The sequence below is a fragment of the Nomascus leucogenys genome, chromosome 18 (assembly GCF_006542625.1).
Source record: "Nomascus leucogenys isolate Asia chromosome 18, Asia_NLE_v1, whole genome shotgun sequence".
Classification (NCBI taxonomy): Eukaryota; Metazoa; Chordata; class Mammalia; order Primates; family Hylobatidae; genus Nomascus; species Nomascus leucogenys.
Window position 1 is genome coordinate 38065569 of NC_044398.1, and position 23786 is coordinate 38089354.

Here is a 23786-nt window from a genome sequence, read left to right on the forward strand (position 1 = left end):
CTATTACTGGAGCCCATTGCAGTAATCCAGGTGAGAGACAATGGTGGCTTGGATCAGGAACATGACAGCAAAGATAATGTGATGTGATCAGATTATGGACATGTTTAAAGGTACATTTGATGAGATCTGATGACAAATCAAGTGTGGGAAATGCATGTATGTGAGAGAGGACTTAAGGATAAGACAGAGGATTTAGGCTTCAGCAATTGGAAAATTAAATGGGGATGATCACAGGAAGAGTGGCTGTAGGGCCACTGTGGCTATCTGGAGCTCAGATTTAGATATGTGAATTTTGAGATGCCTATCGTACATCTCAAAGGCATCATGGAACTATTGGGCATATGAATTTGGAGTTCAAGAGAGAGGTTCAAGTGAGACGTAAATTCAGAATAGTGTTTAAAGTCATGAGAATGGGCAAGATTGTCAAGAATGCATGCACATGGAAAAGAGATCAGAGGACTGTGCCCTGGGCACACCAACCTTACCCTCTGTAAGGACATGGGCAGGGCCAGCTGAAGAGATGGGGAAGGAGTAGCCAGAAAGGTAGCAGAAACCGTAGGTGTGGAAGACATCCTGGAAGCCAGGTAGAGTGACTCAAGGTGGGAGTGGTCAAGTGTTGTTGATAGGCCAAGTGGGATAAGAACTGAGAAATGACCATTGAGCTTTGTAACATGAGAGTCATTGATGACCTTCAATAGACTAATTGCAGTGGCTGCCAGCAGAGGCTCCTATTGTGCCAGGCACTTACCCTTTATAGATTGTGGTGAAGTGCAAGGCATGCCAGGGTGTGGTCCAGGGGACCTGGGCAGCAGTGGGTCGCTGGAGTTGGGGTGGCTCTTTACCAACTGTAATGAGCATAGTTTAATAGTTCAACAACAGGATAGTCCTAATTGTGCATATCTGCTGAATCTCAGCCCTGCTGATCTCATATTGTTTATGTTTCATATAAGCCTTTATGTTCATACTTGGATTTCTTAGCACTGTTTCAGTGCAAGGTAAAAAGCTATTTCAAAGTAATTGAAGCAAAAAAAGAGGATTCGTCATCGCATCTACCTGAAGGTCAAAAATGGTCTGCTCCAGGCATGGCTGGACCGCTAGGCACAAGTAAGTCTGCAGGAAGTGGTGGCTCTCCCTCTCTCAGGGAGGATTTTACTTGGCCTGGCTCCATTTCTCATAGGTGTTCCCATCACGGGGACACCGATACCCCCAACAGCTCCAGACTGACAGTCAATCATGCAGGAATCCCGCCACACACCATACATGCTCTATCCCGGTAACTTTAGCAAAACTTCCCAAACCGTCATTTTCCCCAGTTAGGTTAATTACATGCCCATCCCAGAACCAATCAAGTGTTTTCATTGGCTGGATCAGAGGGATGCACCCACCCAGCTTCTGGGGATAGGGTCAGTCCCACCCAACTATATCATAGACCAAATTGAGGGGAGTAGGGTTCCCTGAGAGAATCAAGGTTCTGTTATCCACAAGGGGGTGATCACCGAGGGTGTCAGCAAAAGCAGGTGGCCACACACGGTTCCACGCAGAGGGAAGTTCCGAGCCCCAATGCTCATGGGCTGCAGATGGTTTTCTCTCTCCCTGGAGCAATGCTGCATCAACCGTGACACACATCACTTCACTGAGCCCCATTGTCTCTGCAGCTCACCCTTTGATGAACCTATTCTGTAATGTCACTCAGTGACAACATAGCTGTCCCTATGACTGTGGGTAGCTCTCTGTCCATTATTTGTCTTTTGTCCTCAGAATCTTAGTGGTGCCTTGCCTGGAAACATATACCTTCCTCCACATACCTTCTACTCCAAATAGAGAGGGGCAAGTAGAGGAGGGGCAGAGGGAGGAATGCAGAAGAGGAGCTTACCCCCAGCTGTTCCCACTAAGTTAGAGGCCCCTCAGAAATGATTGCCAGGTTGGAGGAAGGTGATGCTCTGTGGATGAGTCAAATGTCTGGAGATTACTCCTTACTCATCCCCAGGTTGATGATGACCTGCAATGCCAGCCTATGTACCACCTTGCTTCTGTGGTACAGTTGAGCCCCATTCTCGTTTTATTTCCAATGTGATTATTTTTGCCATCATGGCTACCTGATCCCTTTGGAGCAGGCTCTTCCAGGGCTATGCTGGGTCATGCCTGGCGCAGTCTCAGCACAGCTCCAGGTTGGAGACCCTTGACTAAGCTTCTGGGGTCATCTAGGAACAGTGCTTGGTGCTCCAGAGGAATGCTTATCTCAGTTCAGGGAAGGAGAGCCTCAGCAAAATGCGGACACCCTGCAGGGTGCTGACCCTCGGCTCTGAGGCCACCCACACAGTGAGGGCATGTGGCAAGACTGAGCTAAATAAACAGCCCCGGGCTTCAGGATCAAGCTGACTTGGGCTCATAGTAGGTGCCCAGTAAATTGTAATCCTTCTGCCTAATTTTAGAATAACCTGATGTGTGTTTGGGCATGTTAACAGAACAATTGATTAAAAGCAGGCGGCTCTCCTTGCCCTCAGCTCCTTGGAGTGGCCTCCTTTCCAGCCCTTCTCTTGCCAGCCCAATTGTGGCTTCAGGAGCTCCAGGGTGGGAAGGCAGTGGCAGCCCTCAGCCTTAGGAGGGCTTGGCTGGCCACTGACATATGCCTGGAATGAAGCTGATGATTTTTCTTTTGGATCACTGAAGGCAATAATCATAGAATGAGTCTTGAAAAATGCCTAGCTGCGTGTTAGTCACTCTAATGAATGTGGACTTCTTACCTATAAAGGAGGTGTGTGTGCCGTTCTGAGGGTTTTCAACTGGCCCATGACCCTTGGCCTAGGCTACAGATTTTCATGCCCTAAACCTTCAGCTTTTGATGACTCATGTGGCTCCTTTGGGCACCATCCCACACATACAGGAAATCAGAGCTTTTGGTACCAGAGTTTTGCTGAGGCTTTCAGTGACAATGGTTGCCTCCATAACTATGTATATACTAAGGAGGTTCGCTGGGCCTGAATTCCAAGTAGAAAATACTTGCAAAGCCTGCATGAATCTTGTCTCCATGGTACAGGACTGAACCTTTTGAAGACAGCATGGTAACCTGTTCAGACTTCTGTGGGGTGCAAGGTCCTGCAAGCTGACAGGGCCTTCTAACATATGCCAGCTAGAGCTGTTGGATGAGTCCCGCTCTGTGGTATTGAATACCGGCAGGATTTTTGAGATGTAAAAAGACCAATCAGAAAAGGAGAAATGATGGCAGGAACTGCAGGGAAAGGGGGCAGCTAGCTGGAATACGCTTGTGGATAAACACACATCCTCACACTTAAATGTACTCATGCCCTTCCAGAAAGGGCTACAGACAGCTTCAAAATTAAACACAGGGTGTAACCATCCTTTAACAATTACCCAACACTCCTTTAAAGGAGAAAAAATAGATGTGGTCATGTGGAGTGATTTAGTTACTCTAATTGTCCTGAGACTAAGAAAACTAAAACAAACAATCATGCTGGCTTATATTATTTTCCAGGGATAGATAATAAGAAACAGGCTTTTGCGATTTTTTTTTAATTTCTGGAACATACTTTCTCTTGGTGCTGAATATCAAATTTGGTTCTTCTCTAAAGGATCGTGGGTACCAAAGGTGGCAATTCCTTTTTAATATAACGTACAAAAAGAGTGCTGGGGAACCTAATTCTCTGTATCAGTTCTCTGCATGAATGTGAGCCTAACATTCACACTTATTTTTGTACAGGCATTTCTTTGGGAAGCTAACATTACCTGGCTCAGTTACATCGCTTTCTAATGACCTCAGTTTATACTGACCCCAGAGTTTAGAAAACTCAGAGAAATACAAGGCTAGGATGCCTATCTGATTCTCTTTCTCTCAAATCTCTCCTGGGCTCAGCACATATTTTTGGATAAACTAGAACATCCACCATGTCACTGAGGCAAAAGCGTCCCCGGGCTGGAGAAAGCTATTGGGTGTGAGATGGTGCTTGTATTCAGGGCCTGATTGTACCTGGGTGTTTGCAGTTCCTAAAATCATTCTTAATTGTATAAATTCTTTGCATATAGTGTTTAGAATGAAATTTATCTTGGGGGTGCAAAGTTGTACAGTTGAACATTTTCAGTTTATTGTTTCCTTTAGAGATTCTCTTTGAAAAATAATGAAAGACAAATAATTTAGAAAATCAACCATAAGAACCTATGCGATTCCCATGAGAATATGACCTTCCATGATAATTAACCACACCCCAGAGGCACCACAGTTAGCTGGGGGCAGGCTAAAGTTCAAGTTCCCCTTCCTAGCATTTCTCCCCCTTCAATCCTGCCCCCTAGAGATTCACGTCATTGGCTACAGATCTGTAAGGTACACAATCGCTTAACTGGTAAAGGTAGTGCCAGCTCCACCACTGAGTAGAGAAGCATGGTCCTTGGATTTCTTGCTGTAGTGAAGCCCTGGGAGCACAACTGTGGAGACCAAACTACTCATATCCTGTGTCTGTACTGGAGTCACTGGGCCCGGAGGCGAACGGCACCTGGCTGCAGACTCAAAATGAGAGTGACAGCCAGTGCTGCAGCATCTAGGAGCTTGTTCACACAGTTGGCTTTGTGGGCCATGAGCATCCGAGCCCTGGCCATTCTGCCTAGGTCATGCTCAGACCTTGGCCCTGGCCCCATTCCATGTTCATCTTTGTCTGGCTGTACTAGGTTCATGCCTCGTCTCTGCTGTATCCTTAGCCGTAACCTCAGATCCTTTCCAGGGCAAAAGCCTGATGCAAGCCCCAGTCACTGCAGCAAGCCTGCCCTTTTTCCTTCCAACTCTACCCAGCCACATTGCTTCCACAACCTTTATACTCCCACACCACCAGGGTTGGGGAACAGGTGTGCAAATGCCCAGGAATGGTGATGAGCAGCACACTGGTTGAAGGTTTCTCCCATCCTAGTTGCCCCCTGTGCCCAGCTACCTCCAGAAAACCTGGGACATAGAGAATTCATGCAGTTTCTATTTATTTTGCAACTTTTTCAGGAATCTGCAAGAATAAGATCAACAATGGGAAATTTTAGATTAGCTGGCTGAGCCGAGGTTAAGGTGCCTGAATTGCCTTACTCTGTGCCTCAATTGTATCTCTAGGCTGACTCAGTGTTTTAGATTCTCACTTTAAGCTTGCCATAGTGCCTCATAAATCAGCGCTGGGCAGGTGTATAAGGATCTATTGATTGTTGCATCTAGGCTGTAAGATTTTTTTTTAAATTTTTATTTCAAAATATTGATTCACAGTTGCAAAAATAGTACAGAGAGACTCTGTACACCTTTCACTTAATATCCCCCTCTACCATGGTTACATTTTATATAGATATAGCACAATTTCAGAACCAGGACACTGACACTGGTACATGTGTATGCATAGTTCTTTGTCATTTTATCACATGTAGATTTGAGTAACCACCACCACAATCGACATACACAGTTATTTTATCACCACAAAGATATCTCTGTGCTAGCACTTTATAGTTATGCCTACCTCCCTGTCTTCCCCCACCATCCTTAAATCCTGGGAATCATGAATCTGTTTCTCATATCTATTATTTTTTCATTTAGAGACTGTTCTATACGTGGAATCATAGAGTATGTGACTTTTGGAGATGGGCATTTTTTTTTAACTGAGAATAGTGCCATTGAGATACATTCAAGTTGTTGTACATATCAGTGGTCTGTTCCTCTTTATTGCTGAGTAGTATTCCATGATAGAAATATACCAGTTTGTTTAACAATTTGTGCATTGAGCAAAATTTGGTTGTTTCCATTTTGTGGTCATTACAAATAAAGCAGATTGTTTACATTTATTATAATTAACAAAATGTTAGAATACAAGTCTGCCATTTTATTTTTATTTTTTGTTTTTTTCCTGTTGTTTATTTCTCTGGTTTCTTTTTCCTGCCTACCTATGCACCACTGAAAGATTTGTTAAAATCCTACCTTATCTATAGCATTTTTAGCATATTTTTCTATAAAACTTTTTGTATAAATTGGAGTTGCTTGAGGTATCTTAGTCCATTTGCATTGCTATAAAGGAAAACTTAAGGCTAGGTAATTTATAAAGAAAAGAAGTTTATTTGGGTCATGGTTCTTACAAGCTGTACAGGTGCCGGCACCTCCTTCTGGTGAGGGCTTTAGGGTATAGGTGCTTCCACTCATGGTGGAAGGTGAAGGGGAGCAGGCATCACATGGTGAGAGGAAGAGAGAGAGAGGAGAGGGAGGTGCCAAGGTCTTTTTAACAATCAATTTTCAACAGGATCTAATACAGTGAGAACTCACTCATTACCAAAAGGATGACACCAGGCCATTCATGAGGGACCCACCCCCATGACCTTCCATTAGGCCCCACCTCCAACACTGGGGATCAAATCTCAACATGAGGTTTGGAGGGGACCAATGCCCAAACCATATCGGTATCTCATTATACCTACATAAACTTATCACAGACTACTGGCATTGAGATGTACTAGTCTGAGTGAAATGTAGAGGCAATAAGCCTTTTAAGTCTTAAAGTCTTAAATATTTAGTTGTCTATAATATATAATCTGTAATTTTCTTAAATTTTTTTCTATATACATTTTAAAAACCACATCAAATATTTCCCAAAGTCATTTTCACACACAGGTGGGCTAAAGCTAAGGGAAGTGAGGTGAATTTGAGAAGCAAGTCGGTGGCTTGGCCAGCTCCGGCGAGCCTGGTTTCCAGAACATCTCACTTGCCACTCTGTCTTCTCCTAACTGGGGGCTTCTCCTCTTCAGAGTCATTTATTCTGTTAGCCGAGTAGTCTTCAAGTTTTTGCCACAGCTACTCTAGGAAGATGTTGAGCGTATTCTGCGGATGGAGACACAAGAGGGTGAGGCAATTGCTCCAGGCCACAGAGGCAAACACAGCAAGGGCAGAGGTCACACCAGCTCCCCAAGGTCATGCCTGGCCTTCAGGATGGTCAGGTTAGTGTGAATAGGGGTTTTGTTGTATTTGAGGAAAGAGAACCCCCGAGGCTTTCCTATGAAGTATTTTTATGCTTAATACAATTTCCAAGAAGTAAAGGTGACTGAGGTATTTTAGAGCATGAGGGAACACCAACATCAAACCTTTTCCTTGGCAGAAAAAGAAATAGAATGCGGAAGATGCCTCCTAACTGGCCTCTATCTCCAGTCTGCTTCGTCCTGCTGCCAGCATTTCCTGGCTAAAGAGGTGTCTGACTTGAATGCACTGAGGCAAATCCAGCCCACTGCCTGTGTATGTCTCAATCCTGGTAAAGTTAAATGCACTTGAAACTCCTTCCTGAGATGTGTGATAAGAGGCAAAGCATGATAAAGCCCCAGAGCAAGGCTGGAGTGAGTGTCAGGCCAGCCAAGCAGTCGGCAGCAAGTAAGGGTGTTGAGGACCAAGCATGGCAAGAAGTGTGCTGCAGCGGGGAAGGGAGGACGTGGACCGGCAAACCCTGGGCACCAGGTGGGCTCTGTAACCTCGATGTTTCTCTTAACTTCTCTCCTTTACTGAACCTTTTGAATACCTAAGGAGAGAAAATTAATTCTAAAGAAAAAGTGTCTGAAGTGGGAGAAATTGAAATGGAAAGTCGTCATGTAACTATCCAGCACTCTCTGTCTCGATCATATGTCTCTGCATGGACTCTATACCTTTTGGGTCAGAGATGAAGTGACTGAAATAGCAGACTGGCTCCCTTATGGACATGTCCAAGACCTGGCAGGCTAGTGGTGGCTCCTATACCTACAGCATGGTGTCCCATCACACATGTCTCAGACACGGTTGCTCCCCTCAGCTTCAGAAGGGGGTTTCATGAGTCATTTCGGACATCAGGTGAAGAGAAAAATGTGAAGGACAGTGCTCAGTGCTGGCAAGGATGCCATGAAATGGGTTCTCTACTACATTACTGGTAGGCATATGTGTGTAAACCTTTTATGAGCTACTTGATGGCATGTATCAACATTATTGTTAAAACACACCCTTTAACACAATATTTCCAATAATGAGGCTATGCCAAGGAAATAATTAAAAATATTTTAAAATGTTTTAGTTATATAGGCTCTCATCACAAGACTATTCCCATTAGTGAAAACTGAAAATAACTTAAAGGTACAACAGTAACTTATAGTTATGTATATCCACAAGAATAACTATCTTGCAGATGTTTTAAAGTGTGGTTATTAATACCAGATAACAGCATGGGTTTCAAAGCAGGACAGAAATGACAGGAATGCTATAATTTTAACTATGTATAAAAATATATACAGAAAAATAACTAGTAAGGAACTCTGCCAGCATTGCAGCTGACTTATACTGTAGAATGATGGATGCTTTAAGCTACTATATTTAGTAGTATGTTGTGGTTCTGTTACTTCTACAGTGAAAAACACTTAATAAAGGGAAAAACCAAAATGAAAATTTTGAATCTAGATCTCCCAAGGTTTTAGAAATATGGTAGGGTTGTCATAGCTAAGCATTGCAAGAGGAAATAAGCAGCAAGGCGTGAAGAAATGAAATGTGTGGTGTGCTGTAGTTGACAATGTGAGGAGAAAATAATACCACTTCACTGATGGATGCCTCTTGGTGCTTCTCATCATCCATTCAGCAAACTTGCCACCAACATAGGAAAGTCCTGGGGAAAAAAGCCTCCCTCAAGGTATCATTCTTGATTCTTTTCTTTTACGCACATGAAAGCGTGAGAGTGTGGTACACAGTGAGGCCAGAGAAGGTCCTCGGCTATTGTGAGAATTGACTTGGTTGCTGTCATTTTCTGGCACCACTGTTCAAAGTAGTATTTCAGCTCTGCAATGAACCAAGTTATGGTTCTGGAAGAGAACTGGCTTCTGCTGAGTACATTCTCCATGTGCTGCCTGTTTTAGAGGCACAGAAACCTTGGAGTTAGGTATGGCATTATTCCCACTTCACGAGTGAGGGAACCTAAGCTATGTTAGGTGCCCAAGGGATTGCCAAGTCAGAAGCAGAGCTGCCATGGACCTAGATCTGTCCAACCTCAGAATCTGGCTTTTCTCTCTGTCAGGCCAGCCCTGCACATCCGTGACTGGGATCTCCTGAATGCCTCAGACAGTGGTGCTCTGGCTCATCTCATTTCAGTTGTTCTCTCCTCCAGCTTGCACCAGGCAAGCCAAGCTTTCCCCAAAGGGACATGACCCCTGCATCTAGCACGGTGCCGAGTAAGGTGTTGATTTATTGAATCCACCAACCCATACTTGCCACCATTATTTCGTTTCTCCCATGAGGGTCTGGAAAAACACTGAATGTAATAGGATGGGAGTGCAACTTCATTCATTCACAGCCAGTCAGAGGTCTGCAGGTTTAGCCGAGAAAGCTCGTAGAGCAAGTTATGCAAGCTCAGTTCAGAGAGAAAACATTGCTTTGAGCCCAAGAAGCTATCTGCCTATTGATACCTTAATAATAAAACCTGCCCATTTCTGTGGTCCAGCTCTGTCCCCTACCCAACACCAAGTGCTCATCTACTTTCTTACAAACTCATGCTCTGAGATTCCTTGCCTTTGAAGCCCAGACCCAAAACATTTCCATTAAATAACTTCACATTTGGGAGCTGGCGGTGGGTTCTGAAATGCCAGTGATAGTGAGTGTGTGGCGGCATTAGCTGCCTAGGCCACAGAGGTAGACAAAAGAGATCTGGGGGCAAGAGTAGGATGGACATGGACAGCCCCTTCCTGACTCACTGTGCCTGTACTTGTGAGTGTGTGTGCAGAGGACAGAGAAATGTGAGGAATGGCAAGGAACCAAAAGCCCTTCAATCAACACAATCACATGCCAAGGAAGTAAGGAAAGGAGTTTTATGGGCTTAGCTGAAAGAGTTGTTGCAGCCACAGGGGAGCCCTTGGTTTCCTGTGGATGCAGCCCACAGCCCTCTTCCCTCCCTCTCTCTTTCCCTTCTGCCTCAGGGTCAGGTTCCAAGTCACCTCCAGTCTTCCTAGGAGTCCTTGGCCATGGAATTGGGTGAGATCAGATTGGGAAAGATGGTCTTTCTCGGTGTCGTTGTGGCCATGTTCTTGATTCTATTCAGCTTGTCCCGGGCATTTTGGCATTTTCTCAGGCAAGCTGCACACAGATCCTTCTCCTCCACAACATACAAGTTCTCCAGCCTCCTGATGGAGTCTATGAACATTTCCGACTCATCTGGCTTTGGAAAGGGGTTCCGCTTTATGTTGAGCTTTTTCAGCTTGGGGAGCTTGGAGATGCTCACAGGGATGTTGTTCAGTAGGTTGTCATGGAGCCCTACCTCGTGGAGCTCCTTCAGGGCCCCCAGCGTGGTGGGCACGCTGTCCAGGTGGTTCAAGCCTAGGTTCACAGTGCGGATGTTCTTGAGTTGCTTCAGCTCCACGGGCAGCCCGTTGCTGGTCAGCCGGTTGTTGCTGACGTTGAGGTAGAGCAGGCTGGTCATCTGGCCAATGGACTCAGGCAGCTTGTCTATGTAGTTGCTGTGCAGGTCCAGCCACCGGAGGTTCTGGAACTTGGAGATGGAGTCAGGGATCTTCCTGATCAGATTCCGGCTAAGGTCCAGCTCGTCCACGTCACTAAGGCGCAGAATACACTTGGGGAAGGTGGTAATTCCCATCTTGCTCAAGTCAAGGCGCTTTTTCCCATCAAAAGTGATTTTGATGCAATTCTTGGCCACCTTGAGGGTGATATTCTTGCCCTTGGGGCCTTTCTTGCCCTTAACCATGTTCTTTTAGTAAGGGAGTGTTAGAAGTTTGTTGTTCTGATTGGATAGTGATCAGTGTGGGGAAAAATCATGAAAAACTGCTGAAAGATAAGAAAACATCTGGTTAGAAGAGGCCAGAGGGCACTGGGCTCCCCCACGTCATGACGCTTTGCTCTTCAGTGGTTTAAAAAGCAAGAAAGAGGATTGCGGAGAGAGGTCAGGGCAAAGTGGACCCAGACCAGCCATAGATTCTCAGCAAACTGTGTGCCTTCTTCAGAGTTTGATTTTCTCGGATGTTAAAATAGGAGGTGTGGGGTCAGCCTGAAGGACACTAAATGTCCCTCTAGCTGTGCCATGCCACGACTTATAAATACTCTCCACTGTCCCAAACTGTCACGTACCCCCCACCCAGGGCCATGTGTGTGTGTGTTCTTGGATATCTGCCCCTTCCTAGACCCCTGCATTAAGCTAGGATTTCCTGAAGTTTCCATACAAGTTCCTGGGGAGGGACTGCTGAGTTTTCAAGCCATCATAAGTCTGGATCTTAGAGAATAAGGTGGGTACTAAGACCAACTTCTCAAATCCCTCTTCCCCTCATGGACCCAGAGGAACTAGTGAGGCCTTGGCTACAGTGCAACAGTAGCCATGCGGAAAAGCCTGTTGCTCAGCCCAGGGATATCAGGGTGTGCCATTGCTGGGCCCAGCAGCACCACAACTCCCCATCATGAGCACACGGGGATGGGGGGTGCGGGCAAAGCTCATGGAGAATGCTGCCTTTCCCATCTCCTGCCCCTTCTCTCCTCCTCTCACATCCTTCACACTGGACTTCAACTCCTCCGCACAGAAACTTGATAAATGGCCATGACTGCCTCAGTGCGGGGAAGCAGAATGTCAATGTGATGTGATGGGGATTCTGGCTTCTGCATTCTTGGCTTAGAAGTCCAGCTCTACTCTACGCACAATCTTCTTAAATTCCCAGTGCTTGTGTTTTCTTATTTTTGAAAACAGACGCCCTTACAGAGCTCTGAGGGGGCATAAATTATCTAATACTATAAAGCACTTATAACAGTGCCTGGTGCATAGTAATAGCTTGATTAGTGTTAGTTATTAAAAATTGCTACACATATTGTTTCTAATCCTCAACAACAAGATCCAGAGCATTACCCCTATCGCAGCGAGACTGAGGCTCAGAAGTGAGGAAGGTCTGCAGCCAGGAAGAGGATGCAACTCTGTTCTGTTTGGTTCTGGGACCCCCTTTTGTTTTTAACAACTCAGTACCTCCTGCTTGCTGATTTTTTTTTTTTTGGACCAAGATTTCCAAACCAGGCAGAAGTATGCCCTTGGGAGACACAAACTTGCATTGCCTCTGTCCCCTGCAGGGATGGGCAGGGAGAGGTGCTCTACAGTTTCTGTACTTCATCACCTATACCTTTTATTAGAACCCAAGTTGATATAGCACATGAATATTGAGCAATCAGGCTGTGTGGGGATATAGTTATATGTTTTCCTCACCCAGTGTCAAAGGGAAATGTGTACAAGCCTGTCTCACACCTACTGAAAATCCCACTGTCACCACTCATAGCTGAAGGGTCAGAGGGTCCCACCCTGTGAAAGGCCTGTTGGATCCAGCCACCTGGGATAGATGGTGGTCTCCACAGTAAACCAATGACAGTTCTTAGCTCTTGGCAGCATTGATGTTCATTTACACAGGCCTTGTAAGCTGACCCTAGTCTTTAAAAATAGTGGAGTCCCCATTTTCAGGCATAACTGGCTGGTTTCCAGAGCCAGCACCATGTTCACCAATATGGAACTGTCTATATCATTCAGCTCTGAGAAACCAGATGGGATAAAGCAGCTTACAAAACAAAGTGGAGTCCAAGTCCAGTTAAGATTTTGTATGCTCACTTGGTCCCACCAAACTCCTGAAAGCAAGTAAAGTTTTGGGCAGAATGCACAGAGAAGCACTCTGGGGACTCTGAGATAAGTGATATCAGGCAGATTGGAGAAGAAATCCATAACTCAAAGTAAAGACCAATCTGGCCGCAAGTTTCCTGAACTCCCTTTTCTCCACTGAACCGTTTCTCTTGGCTTGGACTCAAGGGCAGCCCAGAACACAAAACTTTGCACCAGATGAGGACAGAAAGATTTCTGATTTCCAACAAGAACCTCTCTTTCTGGTCCAAGGAACAGGAAATGGATTTTTAAGGGTCAGAGACAGTAAGGGAAATCTGTTTTGTGTTCTGTTTTTTGTTTGTTTGTTTGTTTGCTTGCTTGCTTCTCTCCTGTCTCATCCCAGGCCACCCTGTGTCCCTGGAATCATCCAGGCAGGCACCTAGAAGCTGGAAGAAAAGAACCATTGTCTTTGACCAAATTGTGGTCCTCAGAGCTGGGGGGTTGCTTTGTTTTCTCTACCCTACTGCCACTTGGCCCTAGAGGCAGAAACAGTTGGAAGTGTGCAACAGATTTAGAAAACAAAATCCAGCCAGAAGACCAACAAGTGGGGGGAGAAGAGATGCTCCTAGGAGCCACAGAGTTCAGAGAGATTGCAACAGGGAAGAAATTCAGGAAAAGTGATTCTGAAAGTTGTATAGCAACTCTGGACTCGCCCTGAGCTGCCTCTGTTTAAAGGCAGAGGTGATTTCTTCATTGTGTAATCAAAGAGTATACTTACACAAACTTAAATGGAATAGCCTACTATAGACCTAGGTGCTTTTTAAAAGTAAAAAGTCCTGCTTTAAAAATATGTGTGTGTGTGTGTGTGTGTGTGTGTACAGCCATGTGCTGCATAATGATGTTTTGGTCAATGACAGATTGCATATATGACAGTTGTCCCATAAGATTATGATACTATAATTTTACTTTACCTCTTCCAGGTTTAGATACACAAATACTTACCCTTGTGTTACAATTGCCTATAGTGTTTAGTACAGTAACATGCCATACAGGTTTGTAGCCTGGAAGCAATAGACTAGACCACGTAGTCTACCTAGGTCTATAGTAGGCTATACCATCTAGGTTTGTGTAAGTGCACTCTCTGATGTTCACATAATGATGAAATTGCCTAAGGATGTATTTCTCAGAAAGTATTCACATCATGAAGCGACATGTGCCTCTATCTCTATCTCTGCTGATACCTATAGTTACACCTGTATCTCAGAAAACTGTGGAAAAACAGTTGTGGTGCAGAAAAACATTTGAAGGAAAAATGGCTGAAAACTTCCAACAGTGATGAAAAACATAAAAATTACAAACACAGGAAGGAAGCTCAGTGAACTCCAAACAAGATAAATAAAGAAATTCACACTCAGACACATAATCAAACTGCTCCAAATTAAAGAAAAAACATGAAAGCTGCCAGAGAACAATGATGTGTCACCCACAGGGGAACAGCAATAGGAATGACTGCAGGTTTCTCATCAGAAACCACAGGGGCCAGAAGTGCTGGAAACATCGTTTTTAAAGTGCTGAAAGAAAAGGACTGTCAACCCAGACTGTGACAGTATCCTTTATAAATGAAGGCAAAATAAAGACATTATCAGATGAGTGAAAAATAAATGTTTTTGCCACTAACTAAGCTGCTGTAAAAGAAATGTCCAAGGAAGTTCTTCAGGTGAAAAGGAAACTGTACTAGAGAGGAACTCCGAACTTTGGGGATAAAGGAAGTGCATTGGAAATGCTAAATATCTGAGTAAATGTGGAGTATTTTTCTCTTCTCAATACCCTTAAAATATGTATGTGATTGAAAGAAAACTAACACTGTGTGATGGAGTTGTCAATGTAGATGTCATACATAAGACAACTACTATATAACAGGGAAGTTAGCAAGACCTATATGGTGGTAAGGGTTTTACACTGCTTTTGAAGTGGTGAAAGGTTAATTCTAAGTAGACTATAAAGTTAAGTATGTGTATTTGAATCCTCAGAGCAATCACTAAGGCAATATTTAAAAAGCTATAGTAAATAGTAAAAAACTAAATATATAAATGAGAATAAAACAGAGTTTAAAAATTCAAATAATACAAAGAAAGCAGGAAAAGGGAACAGAGGGAGCAAACAGAAAACAACTATTAAAATGATAGACTGAAATTCAAACATAGCAATACTTACATTAATGAAAGTGACCTACACGCACCAATTAAAAGACACAATTATCAGGGTAGATTACAAAAGAAAAAGACCCAATTGTATGTTGTCTATAAAGAAAATATACTTTAAATAAGCAACAGTGAGTTGAACTAAAAGAATGTAAAAAGACATACCATGCAAACACTAAAGGAAGGATGTAGTGACTTTATTAATGTCAGATAAAGCATATTTCAGAACAAGAAAATTTACATGAAGTAAGAAGACCATTACTTTTTAATAAAACGATCATTTAACCAATAAGACAAAAAAACCTAAATGTGTATGTACCTAACAGCAGAGCTTCAATTTAAATGAAGCAAAAACATAAAATTGAAAGGAAAAATGGATAAATTTACCATTAGAATTGGAGACATCAATACTTGTCTCTCAGCAGTCAATAGAACAGGTAGAGAGAAAATCAGCAAGGAAAAGGGTTTCTCAACTTTGGCTCTATTGACATTTTAGACCAGGTAATTATTTGTTGTCAGCATGGGTGGGATGGTGACAGGGCTTGGGGGAAGACCTGTCTTGTGCATTGTAGAATGTTTAGCAGAGTAAGGCCAGAAGATTCTACCCACTGGTTGCCAATAGCTGCCCACAGTTGTAACAATCAATAATGTCTCTTGACATTGCCAAATGTCCACTGAGGAGCAAAATCTCCTGGAGATGAGAACTACTAGTATAGAATAACTCACTATTACCACCGAACAACTGAATCTGACATGTATAAGGCACTCTACCCAGCAACTGCAGAATAAAAACTCTTTTCAAGTATATATGGAATATACACTAACACAGACTATATTTTGGGTCATGAAACAAGCCTTAACAAATTTAAAGGAGTTGAAATTGTACAAAAAATTACAAGCTGGTTCTTTGAAAAGATTAATGAAACAGATAACCAGACTGACAATTGAAAAAAAAGAAAGAGAAGCCAAATTACAAATATCAGAAGTTAAAGGGAGGATTTACTAAATACCACAGGCATTAAAGGGATAATAAGAGAACAGTAGAAGCAACTCGAAAAAAAAGAGGAACTTAGATAAGATCAACTAAAAACTACTAAATATTTGTGAAGGAATGAAAACCCAAATAGACCTCTATTTATTGAAGAAATGGAATTCATGGTTGAAAACCTTTCAAAAAAGAAAACCCGAAGCCCAGTAGTCTTATTGTTAAATTCTATCAAACATTTAAAGAAGACTGTCTTGGTCCACTCAGGCTGCTATAACAAAGTACCACAGACTAGTTGGCTTGTAAGCAACATAAATTTATTTCTCACTGTTCCAGAGGCTGGGAAGTCCAAATCAAGTCATTGGCAGATTTGCCATCTGGTAAGAGCATGCTACCTGGTTCATAGATGTTTTCTTGCTATGTCCTCACGTGGTAGAAAGAGAGCAAAACAATTGTCTGGGGCCCCTTTTGGTGATGGCATAAATTCCATTTATGAAGCCTCCACCCTCAAGATCTAATTTCCTCATGATCTAAATGCCTCACTTTCTGATACATTCACACTGGAGATTAGAGTTTCAACACAGATTTTTGGGGGGCACAAACATTCAATCAATTGCAGAGACATACTAGCAATTTGATATGATCTCTTTCAAAAAAAAAAAAATAGAATAGAGAGCGATTCTCAACTTATTTTCTGATGTCAGCATTACCCTGATGCTAAAATCACACAAAGACAATATAAGAAAGAGATCTTCAGATCAATATTCTTCACGAACATAGTTACAAAAATCCTCAACATAGTATTAGCAAATTGAATCCAGTAACATGTAAACAGAATATAAATGACAGCCCAAACTTACTCAATACTTGGGAATCAGTTAATGTAACATACCGTATTAACAGACTAAAAGGAAAAAAAAGATCTTATCAATTGATGCAGAAAAAACATTTGACAAATTTAACATCTGCTACTGATTAAAAACTCTCAGCAAACTGGTAATAGAAAGGCCCTTCCTTATCTGGCTAAAGGACATCCACAAAAAAGCTAGAGCTAATATCATACTTCATGAAGGACAGAAGGCTCCTCTCTGAAGTTTGGGAATAAGCCAAGAGAGCACACTTTCACTATGTCTGTTCAGTATTACTTTGGAAATTCTAACCAGTGCAATAATGCAAAAAATAAGGCATACAGACAGAAAAGAATTAAATAAAACTGTTCTTATGCACAGATGTCATGATTGTCCACATAGAGAATCCCACAGAATTTTAAAAACATTCTTGGAACTAGTAAGTGAGTTTAGCAAGGCCATAGGATACAAGGTTAGCTCATAAAACCCCCATTGCATTTCCATATACTAGCTATTAACAATTGGAAACTGAATTATGAAAAATAATAATGCTCCAAATAATAAAATACTTCTATATTTCACATAAGTAACTAAAATGTGCAGGATTTTTATAATGAAAATTATAAAATCCTGATGTAAGGAAGCAAAGAAGATCTAAATAAATGGAGAAACATACCACGTTCATGAATTGGATGACTTAATGTCAACTCTCCCCAAATTGTTCTAATCAAAATTACAGCAGGATTATTTACATATATGGATGAATAGATTTTAAAATTTATATGAAAGGAAAAGAAACTAGAAATGGAAAATAATTTTGAAAAAGAATAATAGAGTTGGAGGATTATGCATCCCAGTTTTAAAATTTACCGTATAGTTACAGCATGTGGTATTATTGGTGATGGGACAGGTAGATAGGTCAATGGAACAGAAAATAGAGTCCAGAAATAGATCTACACAAACATGGCCAAATGGTCAATTGATTTTTGACAAAAGGTCAAAGGATGTTCAATAGAGAGACAATGAACTCTTTAACAAACGGTGTTGAAATTGGTTATTTATATGCAAAAAATTAAACCTTGGCCTAATTAACTCACATTAACTCAAAATGGGTCATAAATTTGAATGTAAAATGTAAAACTATAAAACTTTGAAAAGAAAATGAAGGAGAAAATCTTTATGACTTTGAGTCAGGCAAAAGCACGATTTACAAAAGATAGTATTAGTAAGTTGAACACAATTAAGAGCTCTGTGAAAAAAAAAAAAGTTGAGCATGAAAAGACAAGCTACAGACTGGAAGAAAATAGTGCAAATCATATATATCATAGATATCTGGTATCCAAAATCTATAAAGATCTTTTCAACTCAACAGTAAGAAAGGAAATACAATTTTTTTAATGTCCAGAATATTTAAAGATACATTTCAACATAGAAATGTACAAACACAAAAATCGATAGTGCAAAGTTTTGGCAAGGAGATGCTGCAACTAGAGTTCTCATTCCTTGCTGATGGGAATGCAAAATGGTATAGTCTCTTGGCAGACACTTTGGAAATTTCTTATAAAATTAACCATATAGTTATTATATCATCTGGCATTTCCCCAACTAAGTATTTACCCTAGAAAAGTAAAATTCCATGTTCACACTGAAACCTGTTCACATGTGTTTATAGCTGCTCTATTTGTAATTGCCCCAAACAGAAAAATAATACATGTCCTTCAATGGGTGGATTCCTAATACTGTACAGTAGTCCCCGTTATCTGCTATTTCCATTTCCACATTTTTAGTTCCCCAGATTGGAAATATTAAACAGAAAACCCCAGAAATAAGAAATTCATACATTTTGAATTGCTCACTCTTCTGAGTAGTATCAGGAAATCTCAGGCCATCCTGCTACATCCCACCCAGACCTTGAATCATCCCTTTTTCCAGTGGATTCACTCTGTAAATGCTAGCTGCCTGTTCATCACTTAGTAGCTGTCCTAGTAGTGAGTAGTGATGCTGGTATTTCAGATATGCCAAAAAGAGAGACGCCTTAAAGTGCTTCCTTTAAGTGAAAAGGTGAAAGTTCTTGACTAGGGGAAAAAAACAAATCATATGCTGAGGTTGCTAACATCTACAGCAAGAATGAATCTTCTATCTGTGAAGTTGAGAACAGTAAATTGTTGAAATTGTTCTATTTTATGATGAATTGTTGTTCATCTCTTGTGGTGCCTAACTCATAAATTAAACTTTATCATAGGCGTGTTTTCCTGTAGGAAAAACATAGTGTACTATAGTGGTTTCAGGTATTCAATGGGGGGTCTTAGAACATATCACCTGTGGGTAAGCGAGGACTGTGGTAATGGAATACTACTGAACACAAAGTCTACGGATACCTGCAACAACTTGGATGAACCCTAAAGCATTTTGCCTGATAAAAAAAGTCTCAAAAGTCTACATGAATGTAATGATTCCATTTATGTCACCTTCTGAAAAAGCCATAACTTTAGGTGCAGAACAAATCTGTGGTTGCAGGGATTAGGGGTTGGAGAAAGGCTTGACTAGAAGGGAGAGGCACAAGCGAGTTTTCTGGGTTGGTGTCACTGCCTGCACCCTGACAGTGATGGTGGTACGTGAATCTGTACATCTGTTAAAGCTTAGAGAACTGTGCCCAAAGAGGCAATTTTACTGTAGACACATTTTTTAAAAATAGTTTTTAAAAAAACTTTGCAAAATAGTTGGGACTCCATATTCTACTTCTGTTCCTCTCACTGTGCCGGCTGGCTTGTCCCACGTTGGAAGTCTGTGATTTTGTTAAGCCCCCACACAACTAGTTCTGCCCCTGAAAAGGCATCCAAATAGACAGCATCTGGGCACCACTGTGGTCCAATGTGTACGTCTCCCTGGTGTATGCACTGGGGGGATGTTGTGTACCACAGGGAACAGCTGTTCACAAGCTGGCATGTCAGAAAAACTGTCTACTGTGCTTGAGTTGAAATCTTCATTAAAAAGAGATGAATTGAGATCAGGGAAGTCTATGCACTCTTCTGATGTTTATCAATGGCTTCTCCCCATGGTAGATTTGCCAGATTTAGCAAATAAAATTGCAGAATCCCCAGTAAAATTCGAGCTTCAGATAAACAACAAATAGTTTTTAGTATATATATATATGTCCCAAATACCACATAGTCCTGTATTTTATTTGGCAATCCTATCCCATGGGCCTAAACAATCAGTAAATTTTCATTTGTCTATGGTCATTATTAGTCCTTTGGGACTGATTTAAGCTAAGTCCATGTGCTTACTCATGCATTCGTTCATTTGTTCACTCACTGTATGAGCATATTGAGTGCCTACCATTTATCAAGCCTCTGAGCAACACAGATAAACAGTAAACAGGCCCAGTCCTCAAGTTGAAATAGTTCAAATCTAGATCCTCACTGATTCTGACCACCAGATTCCCCTGAACACCGAAAACCTGGGCTGCCTTTTGGTTTTCTTCTATCTAAGATAAAATTCAGCTCAGGGAGGCCAAACACACTGAGCATGGGTTAGAGAGAATCCTGGACAAGAAGGGGTGCTTCCTGCAAATGGGAGATCCAGCCAGTTGGGCCCAGCTGTGCCTGCTGCCCACAGGCCACCCACACTGTGAGAAGAAGCCCTCCCAGCTCTGATGAATGGTAATGCGGAAGCAGCACGGAGCTGGCTACAGAGAACTCCTCCATTAAGGAGCCTCTCTCCAAAGGGCCCTTTGGCTCCCAGCCTGCCCATTAATCACCTCAAGGTAAAGTGAGGGCTGGCTGGGATAATGTACTTCACCTCCCCAGGGAGTCTGGGTCCCTAGGCAGCCCCGGGGCCAGATGGGGCACGATGAACTTCCACCCTCTCTGTGCTTCTCCCTGGGGCCACCTGACCCTGGCAGGGACCCTTCCTCTCAGTTATAGAAGGCAGAGTGTGTTGTGTGGCTCAGGGTCCATCCTGACCCCCTAAGCTGCCCAGTACCACTAGAAGCAGACCCAGTGCCAGAAGCCATGATCTTTTGATCATCTGTTTGAAACTGGCTAGATGGCCTATTATCAGTTCATAGAATTCTTGAAATGTCAGAGTGGGATCAACCCACACAAGGGAAGCTGATAGTTATAGGGAGGAAGATGTAAGTAGATAAGCAGATAGATGGGTGAATAGACAGATGAACGGATGTATTTATGTGTGGTTGGATGGATAATAGATTTCATTTCACATGAACAGCTTAGCAGCTCAAATATAAGAGGTTTCTAAATGTGCTGTGTCTTTTCGTTCTTGTACAATTGTTTTTTACACTTTGGAAAAAGTGGACCAGTTGGTTTGACTTTAATTTCTAATTAATTTTTTCTCTCTAGTCATTGTGAATCAAACAGCATGGTGGGACACCCCATGGATAACTAAATTAAAAAAGTAATGGCAACCAATATATTAATGTCATCCAAATATTTGCAAGCATTTCCAGTTGTAAGACCCTTGTCATTATGATACTAGAATTTGTCTGGTACTTCACACTCATGTATCTTTGACTACAATTTTAAGTAAGACTGACTTTGTTTCTATATTTCTAACATCCCTAAATAGCTTGCTAACACAATCTCACAATAATAATTTCATTCTTTCAACTGACCTATTGAGATACAGGATAGACATATGGAACTGAAACCCCCATAGACACTGCCGTTTCACAGCCAGTATTTGGGACTAGCTTTATAGGAAGTTTCATGTCATGTGGATGAGAAATATCTTTTACTTGTGGGTCATCTCTTAAGAGGAAATGATGCAAACTTCCCTCAACAACTCACTCATTCAAAAGTAACTGCATTTGTTCTCTCTCCCGAGCCTCATATTTACTGGGCGTGTAACAGGCCAGCTCACCTAACTGTGATCTTCCGAGTGGCTTCAGATCACTCTCTGTGTCCTCTGCCCCTTCCCAGAATGGTCATGCTCCCTCTAAAGAGAGGCAGGGTTGTATCCTCACAGATGAAGTCCATGGGAGGTGGAGACCTGCACTGTCATGGTGGGTCCTGTGTCTGTAATGGGTGTGTTGGGAACCTCCGGGCAGGCTGCTGAAATCGGCACTAACTTTTGACTCTGGCATAGCTTGGAGAATTACCCCTTGTCCAAAGATCATTCTGGGCCCAAAACTGTGTGCTGTGCTACTTGCTCTGAAGTGTTACCTAGATTTAGGAATATAGATTCCTTGGGGGTATAAACATAAAGTGTTTTCGTTTTCTCCACTAACTGCCCCAATGTGAGCCCTGCTTCCCTGTGGGCAGAAGGACAGATTGCTAGAAAGGGACAGATTAGAGGTGCAGAGATGATGGTGCAGCTCACAGCAATAGCTCCACCACACTCTGGGCAGAGCTGATGGAGGAATGATGGCAGGAGAGATGCAGAAGCAGGGGTTGGAATCTTACAGGGACTCCACAGTTTGGGGGGGATTTCTGACATCAATTTTGGAAATACTGCCAATGTCAAGAGCCCCTCTCTATCATTCACTCATGGTACCAAAGTAATTGCCTCAAACATGCTGCTGGGCCCTTCATGTATGTCTAATCTCCAGAGAAACTATGCAAAATATCAACCTTATTTTTACAATAAGAGAATTGAGACTCAGAGAAGTTAAGTGACTTCCCCAAGGTCACACAGGCAGCAAAGAGTACAGCCAAAGTCAAACCTTGATGTGTCTGATACGCAAGCTGGTGTACAATCTTTCTATACACTGTGCCACCTCTCTTTCTCCTCCTTCTGTTGCCTGTGCTCCCCCAGTGGCAAATGCCTCATCCTGGGGGTACATTGCTGGCCCCCACTGCCTCCCAGGAGAGGAAGCCATCCTGGAATCCTATGACTCTCAGGCTGAAAGCCACACCCACTTCTGCACAGGAGATTAAGGAAGACCACTAGCCCCTCCATGGCCCCAGGCCCCAGGAAGGGTGTTCCTGTTTTGCTGAAATCTCTGACATTGGAACCAAGGAATGTCAGAGTCCCCAGAACTCTGGGTGATGAGACACTTGCTCAAGTCCATTCTAATTTGGCATGGATTGGCCTGGGAACTGCAGTGTCACCCGCTAGAGAGTCTGCTAAATGAAGAATGGTGTGCACTCTGGCTGAAGCAGCCAGCCAACTCAACAGAGTGAGGAGACAGAGAGGCAGCCTTAGCCAAAGTCCCTGCAGAGGTTCAGCAGTGCAGATGTTCCACTGACCTTTTCGAGGAACCGACCACAGGCAAATAAGGTCCCTGAAGAAATCACTTCAGTGTGACCCATTGCCTGCTCACTCCACTGTCCAGGGGCCAATATGTAGGATGTTCATTTTCATAGATGTACCATATGTATGTGGGTATATATCTAAATATGTACAAATAGTATGAATGTTAATGATATTTTAATAGCATTAATGGAGTCATTTAACTGTAAGAGTTTGGCAATTGACAATGAAAGAGAGAGAAACAGTTTATGGGGCACACATAATGCCACGAGCCAGGTCACTTCATAGCCATGTGTCCCCAAGTGGGCAGCAATGGAGGCAGGAACTGGTTGTTTCTCAGCTCCTCCAGTCCCTGCAGGCCCAATGCAGTGTGAACGCCTTGCCACATGGAGTGTGACTCAAGAGTGTGAAGACACAGGATTTTCATGTAGCATCACCCAGGGACATCAGCCAACTGCATTCCCTGGTACTCACTAGAGAGGCAATGACCTCTTTGCCCTGGAGAGCTGCAGGCTGCTGTAGTGCCCCTGTATCAGGGATGGCTGTATGCAGACTGCCTGATGTTTGATTTTTACCATGTGAGCTCACTTGAAAGTCTAATCTCTCGTAAAGTACCTCTGCTGTTGCCAAACAGCGGCCGTCTCTATGTGCTGGTCAAATGATGCCTCCCCTGCACCCTCCCCGCTGCTTCCACACACATCCTCAGACCCATGCTAAGAGGTACATCATGCCCGTGTCTTCATAACGTGATCTCTCCTTTGCCATTTCAGTCATCCGCACCACTCTCCTTTGTGGTAGGAAAATCCTTCCTATTCTGGGTGGTGGGGGGAGGGGAGTGTGTGTGAGGAGTTTGTCCAGGCTCACACAGCTGCCTTATTCCAGCACTTCTGTGGGGTGCGTTCTTCCCATTACATCAAAACTTCCACCCCCATGCCTCTAAAGTAGAAAACGGAATGTC

The 23786-nt window shown here is 42.8% G+C and overlaps 2 protein-coding genes across 2 annotated transcripts in view; one reads left to right on the top strand and one right to left on the bottom strand.

The window, feature by feature from the left end:
* WDFY4 (WDFY family member 4) overlaps positions 1-23786 on the top strand; it is a 293287-nt gene that overhangs the window by 214575 nt on the left and 54926 nt on the right. The gene's annotated exons all lie outside the window — the stretch shown is intronic.
* Positions 9957-10709, bottom strand: LRRC18 (leucine rich repeat containing 18). Its single transcript, XM_004093060.3, has one exon. The coding sequence runs from the start codon at positions 10707-10709 to the stop codon at positions 9957-9959; it is 753 nt and encodes a 250-aa protein (XP_004093108.2).

Bases quoted from the DNA above. Each gene is read 5' to 3' on its own strand.
- LRRC18 (XM_004093060.3), bottom strand. From the start codon at position 10,709: ATGGTTAAGGGCAAGAAAGGCCCCAAGGGCAAGAATATCACCCTCAAG.